General features: G+C 44.5%; 1 protein-coding gene across 4 annotated transcripts in view; it reads right to left on the reverse strand.

Moving 5' to 3' along the window:
* P4HA1 (prolyl 4-hydroxylase subunit alpha 1) overlaps positions 1 to 22,994 on the reverse strand; it is a 299,327-nt gene that overhangs the window by 66,951 nt on the left and 209,382 nt on the right. For all 4 annotated transcript variants that reach the window (XM_069240397.1, XM_069240396.1, XM_069240399.1 and 1 more), the window contains exon 10: positions 3,701 to 3,800. In XM_069240397.1, coding sequence (XP_069096498.1) covers positions 3,701 to 3,800 — 100 coding nt within the window. The remainder of the gene's footprint in view (positions 1 to 3,700; positions 3,801 to 22,994) is intronic.

Here is a 22,994-nt window from a genome sequence, read left to right on the forward strand (position 1 = left end):
GAGGAGGTCCAAGACCGGAATCTTGAGTTGGAATCTACCATGCACATGTGGACTAGACGCAAGATCGTGGTATGCGTAATTGCTCTGCTATACTGAATTCACTACAATTTCCATTCAGCCTATGATAGACACAAGATGGCCTTCCGAGTTCCTGAACCTGTCATAAGGTGTACACAAACGGAGCTGCCCGTTCTCTGCCTACACATTCTAGATGGTGAGGAAGGTGCACACAGAATATAAACAAACATTAACACATGGTCAAACCACTACACTTTAAGCATGCTACCACCCCCTGCCCAGTGTGGCAACAAAGACAACTCAAAGGACAGCCAAGCATGAGGACCAGGGTGCAGTCCTCGGACAAGTGTTTTCATCGTTTACCCATATGGTCTGATGAATAAAGCCAATACCAGAGGAGCCAGAATTTTGCAAGGCTCCCAAGTTGCCTTTGCATAATACCAAATGTGATTATCCGGAACCCCACACTCTCAAATGACACCAAAGAAGGAAACGGAGATAAAGGATTTTTTCTAATTGTACCAGACTATGACTTACTTGTTACCTAGAAAGGAGGAGAAAGATGACCCGTGCATGCCAACCTAACCCAGGGAGTGTTCCTACTCTGATCTGCCCAAGGAACTGCCAGCTACCACAAACAATACTGATTGCAACGTCTCAACAATCATGGCTATCTTAAAGGAATACAGACCAGAGTCAAAAAATAAAAGAGCAGGTTCAAAAAGAGAGGTTACTGATCACAAGACGTTTAACGGTGGTGCTATAACCTGCATGGCTTGCCTAGAATAACGGGTGGAATACTTACAAAACATGGCAAGAGAAGCAACATCAAGGATCCTTAGGATCTCATGTTTGCCAGAGTGGGACGATACTGAAGGAGAGCTGTTTTGCTTTATACAAATTGATGTTTTAGATGATGAGACAGTTACACCTATGAAGATTCAAAAAGTGGTTGGACTTGCAACACATGGGACAGGACAGAAGACCTTGGGTGCAGGCACTGTTTTTGCCATGAGTAAGATCTTAATTTCCCAATTTGAGTTGTGCAATGCAAACAAGAACAGGTGAACTCCAGATTATGAAGAAATAAGTCCACACCATGAACACAGCTTCACTTTGGTTTTCTGCACAACGTTGAGTGGTCTGTAATGGCAGGTGGGATGTATTCATTGAATCCCAGTACTCCCTGGGCTTCCTAGTCAACAGGAGGAATACCAGAAGTTGTGGGATTGTGCCTTTACTCTTTGCGACTTTGATTCATGTAAACCTTTGGTCCACAACAACCAGTGGTGGTATTGGTGGGGTGGATGGTTTGGGGGGGGGGGGGGGGGGGGGGGGGGGGGGGAACCAATATCTCCTTTAAACAGCCTGACTTTTCTGTCCCATGCTCTTTATTTCCCCCCAGGTTTTAGGATAATACTTGCAGAGTGTTGCTTTTATTAAGTAGGTGTGGGCATTATAAGTAGCAGAGTGTTACTGTTCATTATATGAGCTTGTTTAAAAATTAAAAATAAAAATGAGTATTATTATTTTGGGACAAGAAAGGGCATTTAAGCTCTGAACAGCATAGTGAGAGAGTAGTGCATTCCACAAACTGTTTGTGGTGGAAATGTATTGTTACAAAAACATGTAGAGATCTGCACAGTTTTAAGTTTCATAGAAATAACACTACAATAACTGCCCTTGCTTTCTTATAAATCCGCCGATCTAAGCAAATGAAAATATGCTCCTTAAAACTGTGCTTATCAGTTTTGCTTTTTATCACATACACCTAACCTTTCTCTCCCCCCCCCCCCCCCACCCCCACACGCCCACACCAACACACACCCCGTTGGGATCTTTCTACAGTGTTCATTTCACAAGTTTTTGATTCCTGTGGGGAAAAAGCTCACACATCTCAGAAGATAGCAAGATCCAGATCCACACTGAAGGTGTGGAAAAAAGGGAACTGGTTGACACAGAGCTGTCATGGGGGCTTTATGGCTTCAGTGGCGTCATATGACGCCACTTCAAGCAATGAGACATAGCCATTGCTCCCTCTATCGGAATGTGAGATCTTTTAGGTTTTTAGATCAAATCTGACAACTGAGACAATTCTACAGGCGAGGAATCTGCAGGGAGAAGTAGCCATCCAATTTGGATCATGCTTGAGGAGTGAAACAGAGGTTTGTTCCCACAATCTGGTAATGAGGAAGCCTTGAACAAATCTTTGGAGCACACACCACAAATCTTTTTGCACGTGCGCGCACACACACACACACACACAAATAGGGAACTGTGAGCTTTTTTCATGTTTTCTCCCATTCTAGTGTGCCTGCTCATTTGCAAACATGGCACACTCGCAAATTGGCAGATATATAATTTGCCCCTGAAAAGTGGGGCTCCATTGTGATCTGGGCCTTTATTGTTCTTGGTGCTGTGGGCAAACTACATAAAATATACTGGATATTCATTATCACCTGCATGTAATGTCGGATTCTGTAATAGTTGTTTTCAGCAGGCTGACGTATTTCTTTGGGCTATGTGGCTCTTCTGAAGTTTACAATTGGAATGCCACACAGGCTTGCCCCACAATTTAAAGTATGTCCCTCTGGTAGGGAGCAGAGGTTCTTTAGCGGAGGGGGAGAAAACCAATAAATTATGCTTGTGGGTGAACAAGTTCAACAAGAACCAAAGAAAGACAAATAGAAAACAAGCAGTGTCCAATGGGTCTGACCTATTGGGGGGGGGGGGGGGGGGGGGATTTGTCTTGACAGGAGTTTTAGCCATGCGCAGCAGCACCCCAATGCTGGGCCATATGGCTAAAGAATTTTTAAATAAAGCTTTTGATGTAGCAGGCCATGTCCTTTTGTAATCATGCGCACCACACATAGGCATGCCTATAGAAAGATGTGGTCACTTTTTTTCTATTTAGTTTCCGAGTCAGGCTGGATCGGTAACTAAAAGGAAAGAAAAGCCACCCACATTATTATTTTATTTTTTTAAAAGAGGGTGAAGGGGAAGCAAAACAAGGTAACACAAGCAACACTGGTGATGAGTTGAGGAATAAGTAGAGGAAAAAGCATGGGGTAGCAGGAAGGGAGAAGCACCACAGGGCCTAAGCAACTGAGGTGGCGTGGATGAGGGCAGAAGCAACATGATGGAGAAGGCGAAGCAACTTGGTGGGTGCAAGCGCACAATGTAGCATTGGAGGGCGAGTTAAATTAAACCGGCGAAAGAGCAAGGTGGATTTGCCGAGGAGAAAGCACACAGGCGAGATAGGAACACAGAGCACAGTGAAGGGAGAAGAGAAGCACACAAGAAACAGCAGGGAAATACAAACACTTGCGTAGAGTGCTGAAGCAAACAGAAAAAGTAGTGCCTGGAAAAACGAGCACTGGGAGGACACAGTAATGTGTCCATGCTCCAAGTATACAAAGGGTGGAGCAAGCACAACAAAAGGAGAGAAAGCCCTGACAGCAAACACATAAGAGTGACAATAACGCCATCCACAGGTAAGCACAGGGCAGCTGTAAGCCTACTGCAAGATAACAATGTATCTGCGCAGAAAGCACATGTGCTGTCATACACAAGACTTTTTAAAAAAAAGTCTTCTAGTATAGATTGCCTGCAGATAAATTTCAAACTGACATAATATAAATATATTAAAATAAGAAATTAGTTCTGTCATTATGAAACGTACCTGCAGCTCCTCTGCTGTGGACACATCAAGTCCAGTGATATCCTGTATTCTTGCATTTATACGGTCTATTATCGGGTCTTCATAGCCAGATAGCCAAGCACTACAAGATAAGGGGAAGTTTAGTATTTCTCTTGGCTGCATACACATGTTTTTCTAAAAAGATTGATGCAATTGAATGTGTATACTCTATATCAGTCTACTTTGTATCAATTCACTCTCATCACTAAATACTTATAATAAAGGCGTTCCAATAAAGAGTGAAACCACAGCAGGAGATTTAACATAAAACATTTATCAGATCAGGGAGTGAAATGACTGAAATTCGGTTATGGTGAAAATTCTGAAGAAGACTGCTGATTACCGAAATTCATGGAGAACATAAGTCAGAGAAGTGGATTTTTCCACCAATAGTAATTAACAGACTTTAAACATACTTAGGCTTTCCAGCAATAAATTGGTTTGACCTTTTTTTTTTTACTGTCAAAGCTCAGGCAAAGTAAATGTCTCTGTATGAAGTTTTATGCACTAAGTCGCCTAGACCATGAGTGAGGAAACATCTCGTAACAAATAATGCTATATTTCTGTATTTTATTGGGTTTGTGTTTTGTGCAAACTTTGGGTTTTTCAGTGACTGGTGTAGGGCTTTTTGAGCCAAATTCACCTTAACCTGAAAAAGTATCAAAGATTTAGGGCTACAAAGTGCACCAGTTTAAAAATAAAATAAAAAAACATAGCGCTGTAATGTTATTATGTATATTAACTTATTTTAACTCTTTTCTTTCCATCTTATCTTCACTGAGATCAAGCTTCATCCTAAAGCCATCTGCCATCTTCAGCTTCATATCACATCAAAAAGCTGCCATGAGTCCCTTTGGTAAAGATTCACTACCTTTCATAGTTTTGCATTCTGAAGAGTAGAGTCGAATTAATAGGTGCATAAATAAAAACAATTAATTATGCAACCATAGTATAGTAATTTGTAAATGCTTTAATATCTTTTTGGAGCAAGAAGTCAGTGCTACAGCTCCAGTTTTGGTTAGAATGCAGTTTGCAGCTGGACAAATGTGTTTTTACCAAATATACTTTAATTACGAAGGTTCTAAGCTCTTTTTCAAGAAGCAAGAAGAATGTGGTATATTTTTGTACTGTGGGAGTACAAATGGCAATATAAATTAATTGTCTGTTGTGAATGTATATTAGAACATTGGAATGCTGAAAGCTCTATTGCAGACAATGGGAGTGCTCCAAGGCTTTTACTGGCTGGTAAAAGCCCGAGTGTCAACATTCCAATGTTCTCTTTGTTCACAGCAACAGCCCGAGGGGATTTTTATCCTCTCGGGCTCCGTGAGGACTTGGTTTTATTTAGTAGAACATTATGCCCTCTAGTAGCAGAATGTTCCAATACCCCTAGAGCCCGTCAGCCCACTCCCTTTTTAAAGGCCCCCGCCTTTGGCTCGGGCCTTTAATGGCCGGCCGGTAGAGCCTGCCACCGCTTCAAGGCTATGTTAGAACATTGGAATGTTGGGAGTTCCACAGAAGACAATGGAGTGTCCAGGCTTCTAATGGCTGGTAAAGGTCAGGAGCTCCAACAATCCAATGTTTGTCTCACACCAACAGCTATGAACAAAGGCCTCACGGAGCCCGAGGGCAATTCAAACCCCTGGGCTCCGGAGGCATTTGTTCTAATTATTAGAACATTCTGCCCTCCTGGGGTTCTAATAGCCTTATAGTCTGCCATAGCTGGGCTATACCGACCATTAAAGGTCAGCTCCCTTGTTCAAGGTCCTCGCCTTTGGCTTGGGTCTTTAGTTGCAGATACGACCAATCATGTTAGAAATACAGGATTAGTCTCATCCCTATGGGGCAGAATAGAGTCATAAAGCTTCAATTCCCCAAGAAGACCCTCATGTTGCAACGTTCATCCAGCAGCTGAGAAAGAAAAGCCAGGGTATATTACTTAAGACTGAAGCTTTACTAGATTCAGTATTCAATTCAGACAGTATACCCTCCCAACCTAATGATTAAGATATACAGACATAAGACAGATTGTGCTATGTGCATGGATTACATATGAACATATTGGGATAAATTAATACAAGCAACATGGCTATCTTATCTAAAGAGCTTCCACTGTCCTGGTCTTCTAGTACTTCTAGCAGGTTTGATACAAATTGTAGGACTGTCCTGTGATGAGGGGGGAACCCTGTGTTCCCCTGGGCAGTATTACATTAAGGTGTTATTAGGCATGGCCCATTTTAGGGAATTTGCCTGAAAGATTTAGCTTTTTCCTGCACCGAGTCTGCCTCCTATCAGAGTAGCCTGTCAAGCAATGCTGACCTTTGGAGGCGCAGTTGTGCTTGTGCTCAGGTTATCACTTATAACTATGTAGTCAAGTCTGAGTGTGTCATTAGATATCTCTGCAGCAGCCCCTGAAAGGGCGGAGCAGGTGGTAGACAAAAGGCTGGGCAGATACACATGGGTGTCCCATGCCTAGCTGGTGAAGAATCCTTATATGGATTTTCCTTACCTATGATCTGCTCATCCTACAGATTTTGCAGATTCTCTATCCAATGGGTGTTGGGCCCCGGACACTTAAATGTAGTGGGAAGGTGTGTACGCCTTTCCTACCTACGTTAGGAAGTGGCACTGGCCCGTGTGTGTGCCCGCTGGTGGGTCAAGTATGTGCTAAGCCTGTCATAGCAGGCCTGTGTATGTGCACTTGCACCTATGGTGTCCTTAAATAGGTGTCCAGCCTGTCAATGCAGGCATTTGTGTCTGCAAGGGCACACATGCCCAGGGAGTGAAGAATCTTCATCTGTGTTTTCACTACCTATGAGAGCTGCTCTGCCAATAGGTTAACATGGGGAAAGTTTAGAATTACCCCCGAGCTGCAATAGTGGGTTGCAGCGGACCAGCCTCAATGTTTACTATCATTGGATTCATCACAACAAACCCCTTTCTGTGGTAAAGGTGGTTTTGTCAATAATAGCCTAGAAATGCCACTTCTAGAAAGGATTATGTTACTTACCCTGTAGGCATCTGTACGTGGCATGTAGCGCTGTAGATTCACATGCTCTGCATACTTCTGCCACCTAGTGTTGTGTCCAAATGTGTGCAAGTTGTTTTTCTTCACGTTATCGGAGTCACAAGGTAAAACGACCCCTCCTTTCGGCGATAGATTGTTTTCCCCCAGTCATTTGAGAATCGAGTGTGAACATAGTGTTAGTAAAGGATGCCCATGCATGTGAAGTGTAATAAAAATGCTGCAATAGCCACAGGTGTCCAGGGAGGTGGGTAGGCGCATGTGAATCTACAGCACGACATGCCATGAACAAATGCTTACAGGGTAAGTAAAATAATCTGTTTGATGGCATGTAGATACACATGCTCTGCATAGACTGTAAAGCAGTGCCGTCCCAAAAGCAGTGGCTAACCCATGGGTGTTGCAGTTGTCTGAAAAAAAAAAAGAGTATGAAGCACAGCTTGTCTAACATTTGCCTGTTGCCGTGCGAAGGCATCCACAGAGTCATTTTTGGTAAACGTGTGTGGATATGACCATGTGGCTACTTTGTAGATGTCAATGATTTGTATGTTTCCATAGATGCACCTATTTTCCGAATTTAGTGTGGTCTAGAAGGTGTGGGTAGAAATATTTTAGCTTTACTATAATATGTTTGGATACATTTGATTATCCATCTTTATATACCCGCTTTAGACATAGTGTTCCCTGTATGTGAAGGTGAAAAAGCCACAAAAAGTTGTTTAGTGTTATAAAGTCTTTAGTTCTATCAATGTAGTATATTAATGCTCTTTTAACATTTAAGGTGTGTAGAGCTCTTTCAGAAACTGAACCAGGTTGAGGAAAGAAGACTGGTTGCTCAACCGTTGGTTCACGTGAAAAGCGGAAACCACTTTTGGAAGACACTTTGGGTTGATACAAAGTAGTACCCTATCCTTATGTAGCTGAAAAAAAGCTTCTTCTAAGGTTAATGCCTGAAGTCCACGCACACGTTGTAGTGAAGTGATTGCCACCAAAAAAAAGCTACTTTCCAGGAAAGAAACTGGATTAAACATTTATGTAAAGGTCAAATGAGGCCCCATAGGTCTGGTAAGCACAATATTAAGATTCCATGTTGGTGCTGGAGGTAGCGTGGGTGGAATCACTCTATTAAGACCTTCCATAAATGCTTTAATAATTGGGATTTTGAATAATGTTAAATGTTGCCTGTTTTGTAGACAGGCTGATATTGTTGCCAAATGCAACCGTTTAGAGGTATATGCTAGGCCACAAGTTTGCCAGTTGAGCAAATAGCAAACAATGTCCTGAATAGTTACATTGATCTCTTTAATTTGTTTGTTTTGACCTTAAATAAGAAACCTTATCCATTTAGCGGTGTAGCATGCTCTGATTGTGGGTTTGCGTGCTTCCTTAAGAATGGTCATACATTCAGGAGGTAAACAAATATCAAAACTCTATGATCTCAGGAGCCAAATTGCAAAGAGAGTTCTTTGGAATTTGGGTGTACGATTTCTCCAAGGTTCAGAGTGAGGATGTGTGGGCATAGGAGAAGCTTCTTGTGTGGAACTACTGAAAGTTTGAGTAGTGTTGTGAAACATGGTTGGCGTGTCCAAGTGTGAGCCACCAGAGTGAGGGTGAGAGAGGATTGTCTGAGCTTCCTCATCACAAAGGGAAGGAGAGGGAGAGGTGGAAAATCGTAAGCAAATATCCCTGACCAATTTATTTCATAAAGCACTGCCCTTGGAAAGGGGGTGTGGGACCCTAGAGGTGAAGTCTGGACATTTTGAGTTGCTTACTGTTGTGAACAGAGCTATGTGTGGAAATCCCCACTGATGAAAGTATTTTTTCAGAACTTGAGGGTGGAGAACCCACTCATGGGCTTATTGCCGCGTCCTGCTGAATAGGTCGGCAAGATCGTTGCCCGTCCCTGGGTAGTGTACTACTAACAGGTGAATGCGGCCCAATGCCAAATTGTCTGAGCTAATCAAGACAACCGTAGAAAGTGTGCTCCCCCCCGTTTTTGTAAATAAAACATGGCTACTGTATCGTCTGTCCAGACTAGAGCAGTCTTGCCTTGGAGGTGCACTAGAAAAGCTTTGAGTGCTAGGTGAATTGCCTGAAGCTCCAAGTAATTTATGTGTAGAGCTTGATGTTTAGTTTCCCCCATCCCCTGTATGGAGAAACTGAGGATATGAGCACCCCAACATGTACGGGAGGCATCTGCTGTGTGTGGGAGCTGTGGAACAGGGCCTAGAAACGGTCACCCTTTTGTTAGATTTTGTGTGTTCCACAATTTCTGAGAAGAGTGGGTGCGGCTGTCTACCAACACTAGACCGTGTAACTGAATCTGTGCTGGAGACCATTGACTCGCCAGACCCTCCTGCAGCGGACGCATGTGTAGTAGTGCATATGGCATCATCCCTAGAATTCTATGCACTGTTCATACTGGAATACGTTAATTGGGGAGTACTTGACTCAACAGAATTGTTATATTCTCGACCCTGATTGTATTGGGGTAGGCTAACCCTCAGTGAGTGTTTAGAACAGCTCCTAGACAGGGCTGTTTTTGTATGATGATGGTAAACACTAACTGGTGTAGAAGATGAATGGTTGCCTGTATGTGCTGCAGATATCGCTGAAGGGAACTGGATTTGACAAGTCAGATTTGGGAAGACATGAATGCTTTGCGTAGATGCGCCGCGACTACTCTGAGGCATTTTATGAATACACAAGTTGTAGTTGTGACTCCGAATTGGAGGACTTTGAACTGGTAATGTCTGCCTTGTATGACAAAACAGATATTTTCTGTGTGCTGGATGAATTGGGATGTGGAAATATGCATCCTTTAGATCTAGGGTAGACATGAAGTCATCTTGTTGTTACAGTGGTATTACATCTTGTAGAGTAACCATATGAAAATGCTGACAGGATGTATTGATTCAGTGGTCTGAAATCTAGAACTGGACGAAGGGACCCATCTATTTTGGGAATGAGAAAATACAGAGAATAAACTCATTTTCCCCTTTGATGATTGGGAACCAACTCTATTGTGAAGGCGAGCCTGCACCTTTTGATTTAACAAATGTGGGGGAATGGGGGGGTGGGGGGGGGTAGGAGGAGGAGGAGAGAGAGAGAGAGAGAGAGAGATTATATATATATATATATATATATATATATATATATATATATATATATATATATATATATATATATATTTTTTATATATTTTTGGTGGTGGGGTTATGAGCTCCAGGGGATTGAGGAGAGTGTCACTGTTTTGAGCTGGAAGGAGTGGTCCAGGTGGCGGCACCTCTTTCCCTACCTTTGATCCTCTATAAAAACCTCGTAGAGGGGATGGTGAATGTTGCTGTCTGAAAGAGGTAGAGGATTCTGATGCTGCTTGTCTATTACTTTGTTTGAAAGTTGTTTTACGACAGGAGTCTCGGCTTTCAGGAGTATGTAGGGCTCCCATAGACTTTGCAACATCAGCATCTTTTTTTCATTGTTTTTCTAGAGCTTGATCAAAGGGGGAATTTAATAGCGTTTGTTGGACTTCAGGTTTAAAACCAGATATACAAAGCCATGCGTGACAGCATAAGAATACCCTTGAGTTTATTCCCCTGGCAGCCGTATCTGCTGCATCAAGAGCAGATTTAATACAATTGTTGGAAATCAACGTGTCCACCTGTACAAGTTGTTGTCCCTTTTTAAATTCTTCTAGGAGATGTTGAATAGGATCTTCCATTTCATCACAGTGTGTTACGTCATATCTTGCCAATGGGGCTTGTGTGTTGGCAATCCTCCAGTGGTTAGCTGCTTGAACTCCCACCCTCTTGTCTGAGGTGTCAATGACCTTTGACTCCTTGTCTGGAGGAGGTGGGTCCCCAGAAGTTTGAGAAGGAAAATGTTACTTACCCATTAGACATCTGTTTGTGGCATGTAGTGCTGTAGATTCACATGCTTTGCATAAGTCTGCCATTTAGTGCTGGGCTCGGAGTGTTAAAAGTTGTTTTTCTTCAAAGAATATTATCGAGTCACAAGATCGAGTGACTCTGCCGCTCGGTGATTCTGGACATCGAGTCCTTTGTTGGATTGTTTTCCCGCAAGCGGGTGAAGAGTGTATATATGTATAAATAGATAGTAAATAAAAGGTGTCCATGCAATGTATGTACATATTTACAATATGTTGTACTACAACTACCACAGGCTTCCAAGGAGGGCACATGTGAATCCTCAGCACTACATGCCATGAACAGATGTATACTGAGTAAGTAACATTTTCCGTTTAATGGCATCTGCAGATACACATGCTTTGCATAGACTGTAAAGCAGTCCCCACCCAAGTAAGTGGTGGCTAGCCTGTAGGTGTTGGGAGTAGCTGGAAATAATGTCCTAAGGACTCCTTGGTCAACATTTGCTTGTTGACGAGCTAGAACATCTACACAGTAGTGTTTAGTAAATGTGTGCGGTGTAGACAAAGTAAGCAGCTTTACAAATATCCGTTTCCTAAAAAGGCCACAGAGGCGCCTTTTTCCTGGTAGAGTGTGCTCTAAGAGCTACTGGTAGTTGTCTTTTAGCTTTAAGATAGCAAGTTTGGATACACTTGACTATCCATCTAGCTAATCTACTCTTTGAAATTGGATTACCCTTGTGAAATATTGAAAAAGCTATGAATAGCCGTTTTGATTTCCTAAAACTTTTTGTCCTGTCAATGTCATACATGAGAGCTCTTTTAACATCCAGCATATGGAGAGCTCTTTCAGCGACTGAGTCTAACTGTGGGAAGAAGACTGGGAACTCTACTGATTGATTAATATGAAATGGTGAAGATACCTTAGGTAGGAATTTTAGATTTGTTCTAAGTACTATTTGGTCTTTATGTATTTGGAAGAAGGGTTCCTCTAAAATGAACGCTTGCATTTCACTAACTCTTCTTAGTAGCTACTAAAATAAAACCTTCCATCAAAGGAACTGTAAACCACAGGAGTGCATGGGTTCAAATGGTAGACCCATTAGTCTGGTAAGTACAACATTAAGGTTCCATACAGGAGCTGGAGGAACTCTGTGCGGAATAACTCTTAAGGCCTTCCATAAATGCCTTTATAGCAGGAATTTGAAATAAAGAAAAATGTTGTCTGCTTTGAAGGTAAGCACCTATGGCTGCTAAATGAAGTCTAAAAGAAGAGTATGCTAGATTTGCCTTTTGTAAAAGTAGCAAATAACAGACAATGTCTTGTACTGAGGGTTTAAGTGGATCAATATTTTCAATAATATACAAAACATTTTCATTTAGCAGCATAACACTGTCTAGTTGTAGGTCTGCGTGCTTCTTTAAGAATGTCCATACATTCAGAAGGAAGTTGTAAGTAGCCAACCTCTATGACTTCAGGAGCCATATCACAAGATTGAGTGCTTTGGGGTTTGGATGTCTGATTTGATTTCTCTTTTGAGTCAAAATATCTGGTATATTTGGAGGTTTGTGATGTGGAACCACAGACAGATCCAACAGTGTTCTATACCAAGCCTGACGTGCCCATGTGGGGGCTACAAGAATCATGGTAAGTGATGTTTGTTTCAATTTGCGTATTAGAAATGGTATGAGTGGGAGAGGAGGAAAAGCGTAAACAAATATCCCTGGTCAATTCATCCATAGAGCATTGCCCTTGGACTGAGGGTGTGGGTATCTGGACGCAAAGCTTTGGCATTTTGAGTTTAATGGGATCCCATTTTCCCTGTATGATGAGGTTGTTGAGGTGAGTACCCCAACCTGTCTGTGATGCATCTGCTGTGAGAGTGATCTGAGGCACAGGTTCCTAAAAGGGCCGCCTTTTTGAAAGGTTGGTGGGATTCCACCATTGTAGAGAGCGGTGACCCTGTGACTGAGACCACTGTTGAGAAAGGCACTGTTGCAGTATACTCGTGTAGGCTTGCATGGGGAACTATGGCTATGCGGGAAGCCATTATTCCCAACAGTTACATCACTAGCTTCACTGTGTAAGTATGATTCTCCTGTAATTGAGAGAAAAGATTTTGAAAAGCTTGAATCCTTAACAGATTTGGATATGCGAATGCTGACTGAGTGTTCAGAATTGCTCCCAGATAAGGCTGTATTTGTGTATGTTGAAGATGCAATTTGAGGTAATTTATTGTGAACCCTAAATTGTGGAGATTTACTGTGTACAGAGGGTGTTGCTGGCATGTTGAATGGTATTGGCTTTTATGAAAACAAGTGTGTGTTGTCTTCTGAGGATGTTGCTACTACTGCCAAGAATTTTGTGAGTACTTGCTGGGCTGATACCACGAATGGTAGTACCTTGAATGGGTAATGCTTTCCTGCAATGACAAATCTTAGACATTTGTGGTGTGCTGGATGTATGGGAATATGGAAATAAGCATCTTTGTGATCCAATGCTGTCATGTAATCCCCTTGCTGTAATAGAGGAATAACATCTTTCAGAGTAACCATATGGAATTGCTCTGAAAGCACATATGGATTAAGAGGCCTGAGATCTAAAATTGGTCCTAATGAACCATCCTTTTTGGAAATGAGGAAGTAAAGTGAATATACTCATAACCCTTGTTGGGATGTAGGTACTAGTTCTATAGCCCCTTTGAGAAGAAGGGACTGCACCTCCTCTTTTAACAGAGTAAGACGGTTGTGAGAGTTTGTGGAAACTAGGAGGAATGTTTGGTGGCATGGAAAAGAGTTCTAGACAATAGCCATGTTGGTTAATTGATAGAACCCAAATCTGTGGTGATGTTGTACAATTGTGGATAACAATTTACCAGTCTTCCTCCCACAGGAGAAGTATGTGCTGTAGGGATTTGTAAAACATCAGTGCTTGGTTGAGGTGGACGAACCTCTAGAGGCAGATGTTTACCTCTTCCCCTATTGTTTGAGCCTCTGTATGAACCTCTATTGCAGAACTGTGATCCCGGTTTTTGTTGCGAGGTGGATGGTTCTGTGGTTGATGGTTTGAAACCACCTCTAAATTGTGGCTTACGAAAAGTCCCTCTAGTGGTTGTGATATATAGTGCGCCCATAGCCTTAGGCTGTTTCAAAGTCTTTTTTTAGTTTTTCTATGGTGGTATCCACATCTGGCGCAAATAAATGCTCTTTATCAAAAGGCATGTTTATTACAGCTTGAGGTATTTCAAGTTGTAAACCTGAACACCTCAACCATGCATGTCTCCTTATTACTAAGCTAGTGTTGACCCCCCCCCCACCCCCTTGCTGCTGTATCAGCTGCATCAGTAGCACATCTGATTGCATTGTTTGAAATAGCCTGTCCCTCTGCTATTATGTTCTGCCCTCTCTTTTGATGTTCCAGTGGAAGATATAGCAATATCTCCTCCATTTCATCCCAGTGGGCTCTATCGTACCTCACCATGAGTGCCTGAGAATTTGCAATCCTCCAGTGATTAGCAGCCTGAGCAGCCACTCTCTTGTCCTAAACGTCTAATTTCTTACTCTCTTTGTCTGGAGGAGGAGTGTAGGAAGCTGGCTCTGAATATACTATGTCAAAATGAGATATAGTATGCACAAAGTCCAGGGGTTCCCCAGAGGCGTAACAGAGGCTAAAAGTAGATAATACTAAGGCGCTCTTTTGTGGTAGTGTGGTCGAGCAGTTAGGCTTATCAAAAGGTAGTGCAAAGCATATGGTTGTACACACACACACACACACACACACACACACACAATGACTTAACTACAGACCAATGGTTTTTATATAGCAAAAATATATTTTCTTAATTTATTTTTTAGAACCACAAGATAAAGTTGCAGGTAAGTACTTCATTAGATTGGTATTTCACACATGTATCAACAGTACTTTGTTTGAAATCGATAAGTTATACAGTTTTTGAAATATTGCAATAATCCGTTTTAAAACTTGACAGTGCAATTTTCACAGTTCCTAGGGGAAGAAAAGTTAAATTGTTTTACAGGTAAGTACAGCACTTACAGTTCCAGCCTCCGGGGTTTAGGAAGCCCACAGGTTGGGGTTCAAGTTAATCCCAAACACCCACCACCAGCAACACGGGTGCAGAGGTCAAAGTGTAGGTAAAATTAACATATGCTCCTATGGAGATTGGGGCACTTGGAATCAGATCTGCAGGCAGGTAAGTACCCGTGTCTTCCGAGGGTAGACCTAGGGGTTTAGAGGAGCACTTGGGGAGGGGGGGAGTAGGTCAGAATTAGGCACCAAACATGCACCCTGTAGGAAGTTGGCTCTGTATGCACTATTTCAAAGTAAGGAATAGTATGCACAGGGTCCAAGGGCTCCCCTTAGAGGTAAGATAGTGGCAAAAAGAGATAATACTAATGCTCTATTTTGTGGTAGTGTGGTCGAGCAGTAGGCTTATCAAAGGAGTAGTGTTAAGCATTTGTTGTACCCACACAAGCAATAAATGAGGAATACACACTCAGACAATTCCAGGCCAATAGGTTTTTGTATAGAAAAATATCTTTTCTTAGTTTATTTTAAGAACCACAGGTTCACATTTTACATGTAATACTTCAAATGAAAGGTATTGCAGGTAAGTACTTTAGGAACTTTGAATAATCACAATAGCATATATACTTTACAAATAAATCACATATAGCTATTTTAAAACTAGACAGTGCAATTTTCAACAGTTCCTGGGGGAGGTAAGTATTTGTTAGTTTTTGTAGGTAAGTAAACCACCTACGGGGTTCAAGTTTGGGTTCAAGGTAGGCCACCGTTGGGGGTTCAGAGCAACCCCAAAGTTACCACACCAGCAGCTCAGGGACGGTCAGGTGCAGAGGTCAAAGTGGTGCCCAAAACGCATAGGCTTCAATGGAGAAGGGGGTGCCCCGGTTCCAGTCTGCCAGCAGGTAAGTACCCGCGTCTTCGGAGGGCAGACCAGGGGGGTTTTGTAGGGCACCGGGGGGGAGGACGGAGGAGGGGGGGGGGGGGGCACAAAAGTTAGCACAGAAAGTACACCCTCAGCAGCACGGGGGCGGCCGGGTGCAGTGTGCAAACGCACGTCGGGTTTCCAATGGGAGACCAAGGGGTCTCTTCAGCGATTCAGGCAGGCAAGGGGGGGGGATCCTCGGGGTAGCCACCACCTGGGCAAGGGAGAGGGCCTCCTGGGGGTCACTCCTGCACTGGAGTTCCGATCTTTCAGGTCCTGGGGGCTGCGAGTGCAGAGTCTTTTTCAGGCGTCGGGATCTGGGAGTCAGGCAGTCGCGGTCAGGGGTAGTCTCGGGATACCCTCTGCAGGCGTCGCTGTGGGGGCTCAGGGGGGGGCAACTCTGGCTACTCACGGTCTAGTAGTCGCCGGGGAGTCCTCCCTGAAGTGTTGTTTCTCCACAAGTCGAGCCGGGGGCGTCGGGTGCAGAGTAGCAAGTCTCACGCTTCCGGCGGGAAACGCAGTTGTTTTAAAGTTGATCCTTTGAAACAAAGTTGCAGTCTTGGATGAACAGAGCCGCTGTGCTCGGGAGTTTCTTGGTCCTTCTAGAGCAGGGCAGTCCTCTGAGGATTCAGAGGTCGCTGGTCCTGGGGAAAGCGTCGCTGGAGCAGTGTCTTTAGAAGTGGGGAGACAGGCCGGTAGAGCTGGGGCCAAAGCAGTTGGTGTCTCCGTCTTCTCTGCAGGGGTTTTTCAGCTCAGCAGTCCTCTTCTTAGGTTGCAGGAATCTGAGTTCCTAGGTTCAAGGGAGCCCCTAAATACAGAATTTAGGGGTGTGTTTAGGTCAGGGAGGCCAGTAGCCAATGGCTACTAGCCCTGAGGGTGGCTACACCCTCTTTTTGCCTCCTCCCAAGGGGAGGGGGTCACATTCCTATCCCTATTGGGGGGAACCTCCATCTGCAAGATGGAGGATTCCTAAAAGTCAGAGTCACTTCAGCTCAGGTTGCCTTAGGGGCTGTCCTGACTGGCCAGTGACGACTCCTTGTTTTTCTCATTATCTCCTCCGGCCTTGCCACCAAAAGTGGGGCCATGGCCGGAGGGGGCAGGCAACTCCACTAGCTGGAATGCCCTGTGGTGCTGTAACAAAGGGGGTGAGCCTTTGAGGCTCACCGCCAGGTGTTACAGCTCCTGCAAGGGGGAGGTGATAAGCATCTCCACCCAGTGCAGGCTTTGTTACTAGCCACAGAGTGACAAAGGCACTCTCCCCATGTGGCCAGCAACATGTCTTGAGTGTGGCAGGCTGCTAAAACCAGTCAGCCTACACGGGTAGTTGGTTAAGGTTTCAGGGGGCACCTCTAAGGTGCCCTCTGGGGTGTATGTTACAATAAAATGTACACTGGCATCAGTGTGCATTTATTGTGCTGAGAAGTTTGATACCAAACTTCCCAGTTTTCAGTGTAGCCATTATGGTGCTGTGGAGTTTGTGTTTGACAGACTCCCAGACCATATACTCTTATGGCTACCCTGCACTTACAATGTCTAAGGTTTTGCTTAGACACTGTAGGGGCATAGTGCTCATGCACTGGTGCCCTCACCTATGGCATAGTGCACCCTGCCTTAGGGCTGTAAGGCCTGCTAGAGGGGTGACTTATCTATACTGTATAGGCAGTGTGAGGTTGGCATGGCACCCTGAGGGGAGCGCCATGTCGACTTACTCGTTTTGTCCTCACCAGCACACACAAGCTGGCAAGCCGTGTGTCTGTGCTGAGTGAGGGGTCCCCAGGGTGGCATAAGACATGCTGCAGCCCTTAGAGACCTTCCCTGGCATCAGGACCCTTGGTACCAGGGGTACCAGTTACAAGGGACTTACCTGGGTGCCAGGGTGTGCCAATTGTGTAAACAAAAGTACAGGTTAGGGAAAGAACACTGGTGCTGGGGCCTGGTTAGCAGGCCTCAGCACACTTTCAAATCAAAACATAGCATCAGCAAAGGCAAAAAGTCAGGGGGTAACCATGCCAAGGAGGCATTTCCTTACGCACCCTCAGTGGCACTGGGGCAGACAGGTGCAGGGTGTAAACAAGGCATCTGGTTTCCAATCGTTCTCTATGAGGGGACCCCGGGGGTCACTCAGATGCTGCAGGCAAGGTCCAGGGGGTCGTCTCAGGCAAATCACAAGCTGGACAGGGAGGAGGGCCGCCTACTGACCGGTGCTACACCGGGGGTTGGTTTCTCTAAGGCCTGGGGGCTATGCATGCAGTGGGTCTTTAGGCATCGGGTATCTTCATCCGCAGCTTTCGCGGTCAGAAAGGTCCTCAGGATTCCCTCTGCAGGCGTGGACGTGGAGGGGTGGAGAGGTCAACCCAGGCAGGGCACTTGCTCACAATCTCCTGGGGACCCTCTCTAGTCGGATGGACCACCTGGACACGGGCTGCAGGCATTGGGTGCAGAGTGGTCAGGGCTCATGCATTCGGAGTGGTGATAGAGTCCTTAGTCGTTGTTTCTTCTTGCACAGAGCAGCTGTCCATTGGAGTTCTTAGTCCTTTTGGGTGCAGGGCAGTCCTCTGGAGCTTGGCAGAGGTCGCTGGTCCCACTGTTTGTTTGCAGGTTCTTTGAAGCAGGAGACAGGCCGGCAGGGCTGGGGGAGAAGGCAGTTGTTGTCTTCCTTCTCTGCTGGGGTTTCAGCTTAGCAGTCCTTTCTGGTCAGGTCACCAGGAATTTGATGACTAGATTTTGGGGAGGGAGCCCTTACATCCTTGATTTAGGGGCGTTACAGGGGTCAGAGGGCAGTAGCCAATGGCACCCTTCTTGTGTCCACTCCCTTTGGGGAGGGGGGCACAATCCTAACCCTATTGATCCCTGCTCTCCAACTCAAGATGGAGGATTCTGTAGGGAGGGGGTCACCTCAGCTATGGACACCTTAGGAGTGGTCCTAGCTGGTGTGGTCACTCATCCCTGTTTTCCCTAATTTTTCCACCAAACTTGTCACCACAAGTGAGGCTTTATCCTGGGGTGGGCAACTCTACTAGCTGGGGTGCCTTAGGCACTGTAACACGAGGCTTGAGCCTTTGAGGCTCACCACCAGGTGTTACAGTTCCTGCAGTGTGAAGCACCTCCACCCAGCACAGGCTTTGTTTCTGATCACCGAGAGCACAAAGGCTCTCACTCCATGTGGTCAGAAACTTGTCTGAAAGTGGCAGGCTTGCACAGAATGGTGAGTCCTGCACTAGCAGTTTGGCCAACATACAGGGGACAGCTCTAAGATGCCCTCTGTGTACATTTTTCAATAAATCCCACACTAGCATCAGTGTGGGTTTATTGTGCTGAGAAGTTTGATATCCAACGTCCCAGTATTCAGTGAAGCCATTATGGACCTGCGGAGTTTGTAATTACAAACTCCCAGACCACATCCTCAATATGGCTACACTGCACTTACAATGTCTGAGAATGGACTTAGACACAGTAGGGGCATATTGCTCATGCAGCTATGCCTTCACCTGTGGTATAGTGAACCCTGCCTAAGGGCTGTAAGTCCAGCTAGAGGGGTGACTTACCTATGCCACAGGCAGTGGTTTGAGAGCATGGCACCCTGAGAGGGGTGCCATGTCGACATTGCCTTTTTCTCCCCACCAGCGCACACAAGCTGCAAGGGAAGTGTACATGTGCTTGGCACAGGGTCCCCTAGGGTGGCATACTACATGCTGCAGCCCTTGGGGACCTTCCTTAGCCACAGGGCCCTTGGTACCATGGGTACCTTTTACAAGGGACTTATCTGTGTGCCAATTGTGGAAACAAAGGTACAGATTTTGGGAAAGTACACTGGTGCTGGAGCCTGGTTAGCACACTTTCAAAGTGGGCATCAACAATAGGCAAAACGTTTGTGTGTGTGTGGGGGGTAACCATGCCAACAGCTTAACTTTCCTACACAAGCCCCCCCCAAATGAAAGAGGATGAGACTAACCTGTCCCAAGAGAGTCTTCATTGTTCACCCCACCCCCCAAATGAAAGAGGATGAGACTAACCTGTCCCAAGAGAGTCTTCATTGTTCAAGTGCAAGAACCTGGAAAGGCCATCTTCATTGGCATGGGCAGTCCCAGGTTTGTGTTCCATTAAGAAGTCCATTCCCTGTAGGGAAATGGACCACCTTATAAGTTTTAGGGTTCTCACCTTTCATTTGCATTAGCGATCTGGGAGGTCTGTGGTCAGTTTGAACAATAAAGTGAGTACCAAACAAGTATGGTCTCAGTTTTTTCAAGGACTTAACCACAGCAAAGGCGTCCCTCTCAATGGCACACCAATGCTGCTCCCTGGGGAGTAACCTCCTGCTAATGAAAGCAAAAGGCTGGTCAAGGCCATCATCACTGGTTTGGGACAGGACTGCTCCTATCCCATGTTCATAGGCATCTGTCTGCACAATGAACTGCCTAGAATAATCTGGAGCTTTAAGAACTGGTGCTGAGCACACTGCTTCTTTCAGGGTGTCAAACTACAAGGTAAGCAACGTGCTCTTCTGATAGATACTTCTAATTACAGATTGATCATAATTTGATTTGCTATCAAAGCAGTACTTTCCAGGTGGTGGATTCCACAAAGATCTGATCACCCACATGGTTTTCCCTGGTACAATCGATGTAAAAACGAAGTGCTCTTTTTGGATCCAGCTAATGGAGTCTCTCCTCCACAAAGAGGCGAGCTGGAGCAGAGAACGCCTGTAGGGTGATGTTTTTCCCAAAGTGAAAAGAAGTGACCATTTTCACAAGGAAGGAAGCTTGGGTTCTCAGAAGCAGATTTTCGAGAGAAGAAAGTAGAGTATGCTATTTTGATGGAGGGCTTGCAGCAGACTCACCCATTGCACCGATGTTATGGTGACGAGAAACATTGTCTTGAGGATGGAGAAGGCATCGTAGCTACCTGTGCAGCAATTCAAAAGGCATACACATTAGGAAGTTGAGGACCAAGTTAAGGTCCCCCTGAGGCACAATAAAGGGAGCGGATGGAAACAAATTTTGCAAACCCTTCAAAAAATTAAACAAAAAGGGTAATTTAAACAAAGGCAGCTGACCCGACAACCATAAAAAGGCCTCAAGAGCCGACAAATACCCTTTAGTTGTACCTAAATTAAGTCCTTGCTGGGATAGATACAACACAAAAAAACAGAACTCTGAATAATCTGGTTTTAAGTGGGTTAATCTGGTGAGCACTGCACCAACACTGTCGTAATGGCAGGTGTATACTGATTTTGTTGAGGGACGCCTGGCTGCCAAGATGACATCTACCACCTCAGGTGGGAGATCGAAGGCAGTCAGTTGCCGCCACTTAATCTCCCAAGCACGGGGGGAAACTGCACCCTCCTAGTAGAAGGCCCCTTCTCTGCTGCTGCAATGGAAGATCCTCCCAAGGCAGCACCCTGATCGGAGGATAGATGCTCATGCCCAGAAGTTCAGTACACCAAACTCTGTCCTCAATCCAGTGTCACCAGGATGACTTGGGCATGGTCGTTGCTCGTCCTCCTCAGAACTCAGGGTATCAAGAGTAATCAGCGGAAAAGGCTACAGGTGTCTAGAGTCCCACTCTAGGCAGATCGAGCCTCCAAGACCAAGAAAGGCCTTTAACGCTCCAACATGCAAATGTGCAGACAAGATTTTGTGTTGGGACCGTAGCCTCTGAATAATGCCATTTCTATGGCAGCACAGTATTCTATCAAGAATAAAATCTAAACAAACAAATTCTACCTTATCGCAGTGTCTTTAACACAATCTGGATTTTCTTTTACACTTCCTGCTTTGAAAACCACAATTTTTAAATATGCAGCATACCTCTTAGTATAGGACCAAGCTGTCTAATTAAAGATTAGAGTTAATGATCCAACCAACTGACAGGCAAAATATCCACAAGTTTAAGAGTTAAGAAATGTTACAAATGCATTTATGCTAACACAATGACATGTCTGATAAGTGGGAGAGTCAGTTATTTATGTTAGTCCTAATGCAGTGCAAGAATTAATAAGACATTTTATTCCTGGCACTTCTATTGTCCAAATTTATGGTAAAACTACTCACAAATTAGAGACACATAGGACTATAGGGGCCCATCAGGAGAGTGAGACCGCTACCGTAGCAATCATGGGAGATTTTCTACACACAATATTTATGATTTTTGGGTCAAACAGAAAAAACAATGCGGCTAATAACCATATCACAAGCTTAGTGCCAAACCAGGCTTCCACTTACTCCGTACCCATTTCTCTGTTGGGAAAGCAATCATGGTGTTGAAGTACAAGTACTTGTTGCTGCCTACTGAGTGTGTGATCAGATTCATCAAGCACACAAAGATAGGATGGCAGAGCTATACAAGCAAGGATTGAAGTAAAGTTTTTTTTCTGACAAATGCCCAGTGCGATTTGAGAGTCAACTCTGAACTGCATTATGCTTACAGGAGAACATGGCACTGTCTTGAAGTAGTCTTGCAGATCACTTAAAAAAGGATGCAGTGCTGCATAGTTCATTTTTGTCTTTGCCACAAAAGTATGGACATCGATCCCAGCAAAGGGAGGAATACTGCCCTGCGTGCAAAAGGCTATTAAAGCACCTGTCCTAAAAGCGCGTCCATTATAGATAAGCATCTATTTTAAGATTGCACAGACTAAGCAGACTCAAAGTAAAACTAAAACTACTGCTACACGTGGGTTCTTAGGCTGCAAGTCCTTCTTTAGTATTGAAAATTATATTCCTGTTAATTGCAGTTGGCTTGATGCAATTATTTTCCAAACAAAGGTTGTGCATCCCACAGACGCAAACTCAGCAACTCAAGGTTCCCTACAAAGTTGCTCTGCATATTGATGTGGGCAGCAATATACGCTAAGCGCACATTGTTTCATGTCTTGATCAAGCCTATCTGAATATTTATTTTTAATGCAGATATATGTGATGCACATGGTAGCATTAATTTAGATTTCCTTCCACTAGCTGTATGCTATACTGTGTGTCCTTAAATAACACTGTTGCAGCATTGTACACAGAAATAGAACATAAACTCAAACTAACACTGAATAAACATTAATTAAATATTAGGAATCTATCTTTAAGTGTAGGAAAGTACCCTCTTTCTTGGCATGGTTACCCCATTTTCTGCCTGTTGTCAGTGTGTTTGACTGTGTTAACTGGGATCCTGCTAACCAGGACCGAGGTAAATATGCTCTTTCCCTTCTAACTTGGTAACTTGGGTACTTACACCCCACATTTGCCATACTGGTGACCCCATGTAAGCCCCTAGTATATGTCATCCAGGGCATTGGGGTACCATGGTATGCCCATGGGCTGCAGCAAGTATTATGGCACCCATAGGGAGCCCATGCAAAGTATCTGCAGGTCTTGCATTGCAGTCTGCCTGAAAGGGTGCATGCACCCT

Source organism: Pleurodeles waltl, chromosome 6, assembly GCF_031143425.1.
Source record: "Pleurodeles waltl isolate 20211129_DDA chromosome 6, aPleWal1.hap1.20221129, whole genome shotgun sequence".
NCBI lineage: Eukaryota > Metazoa > Chordata > Amphibia > Caudata > Salamandridae > Pleurodeles > Pleurodeles waltl.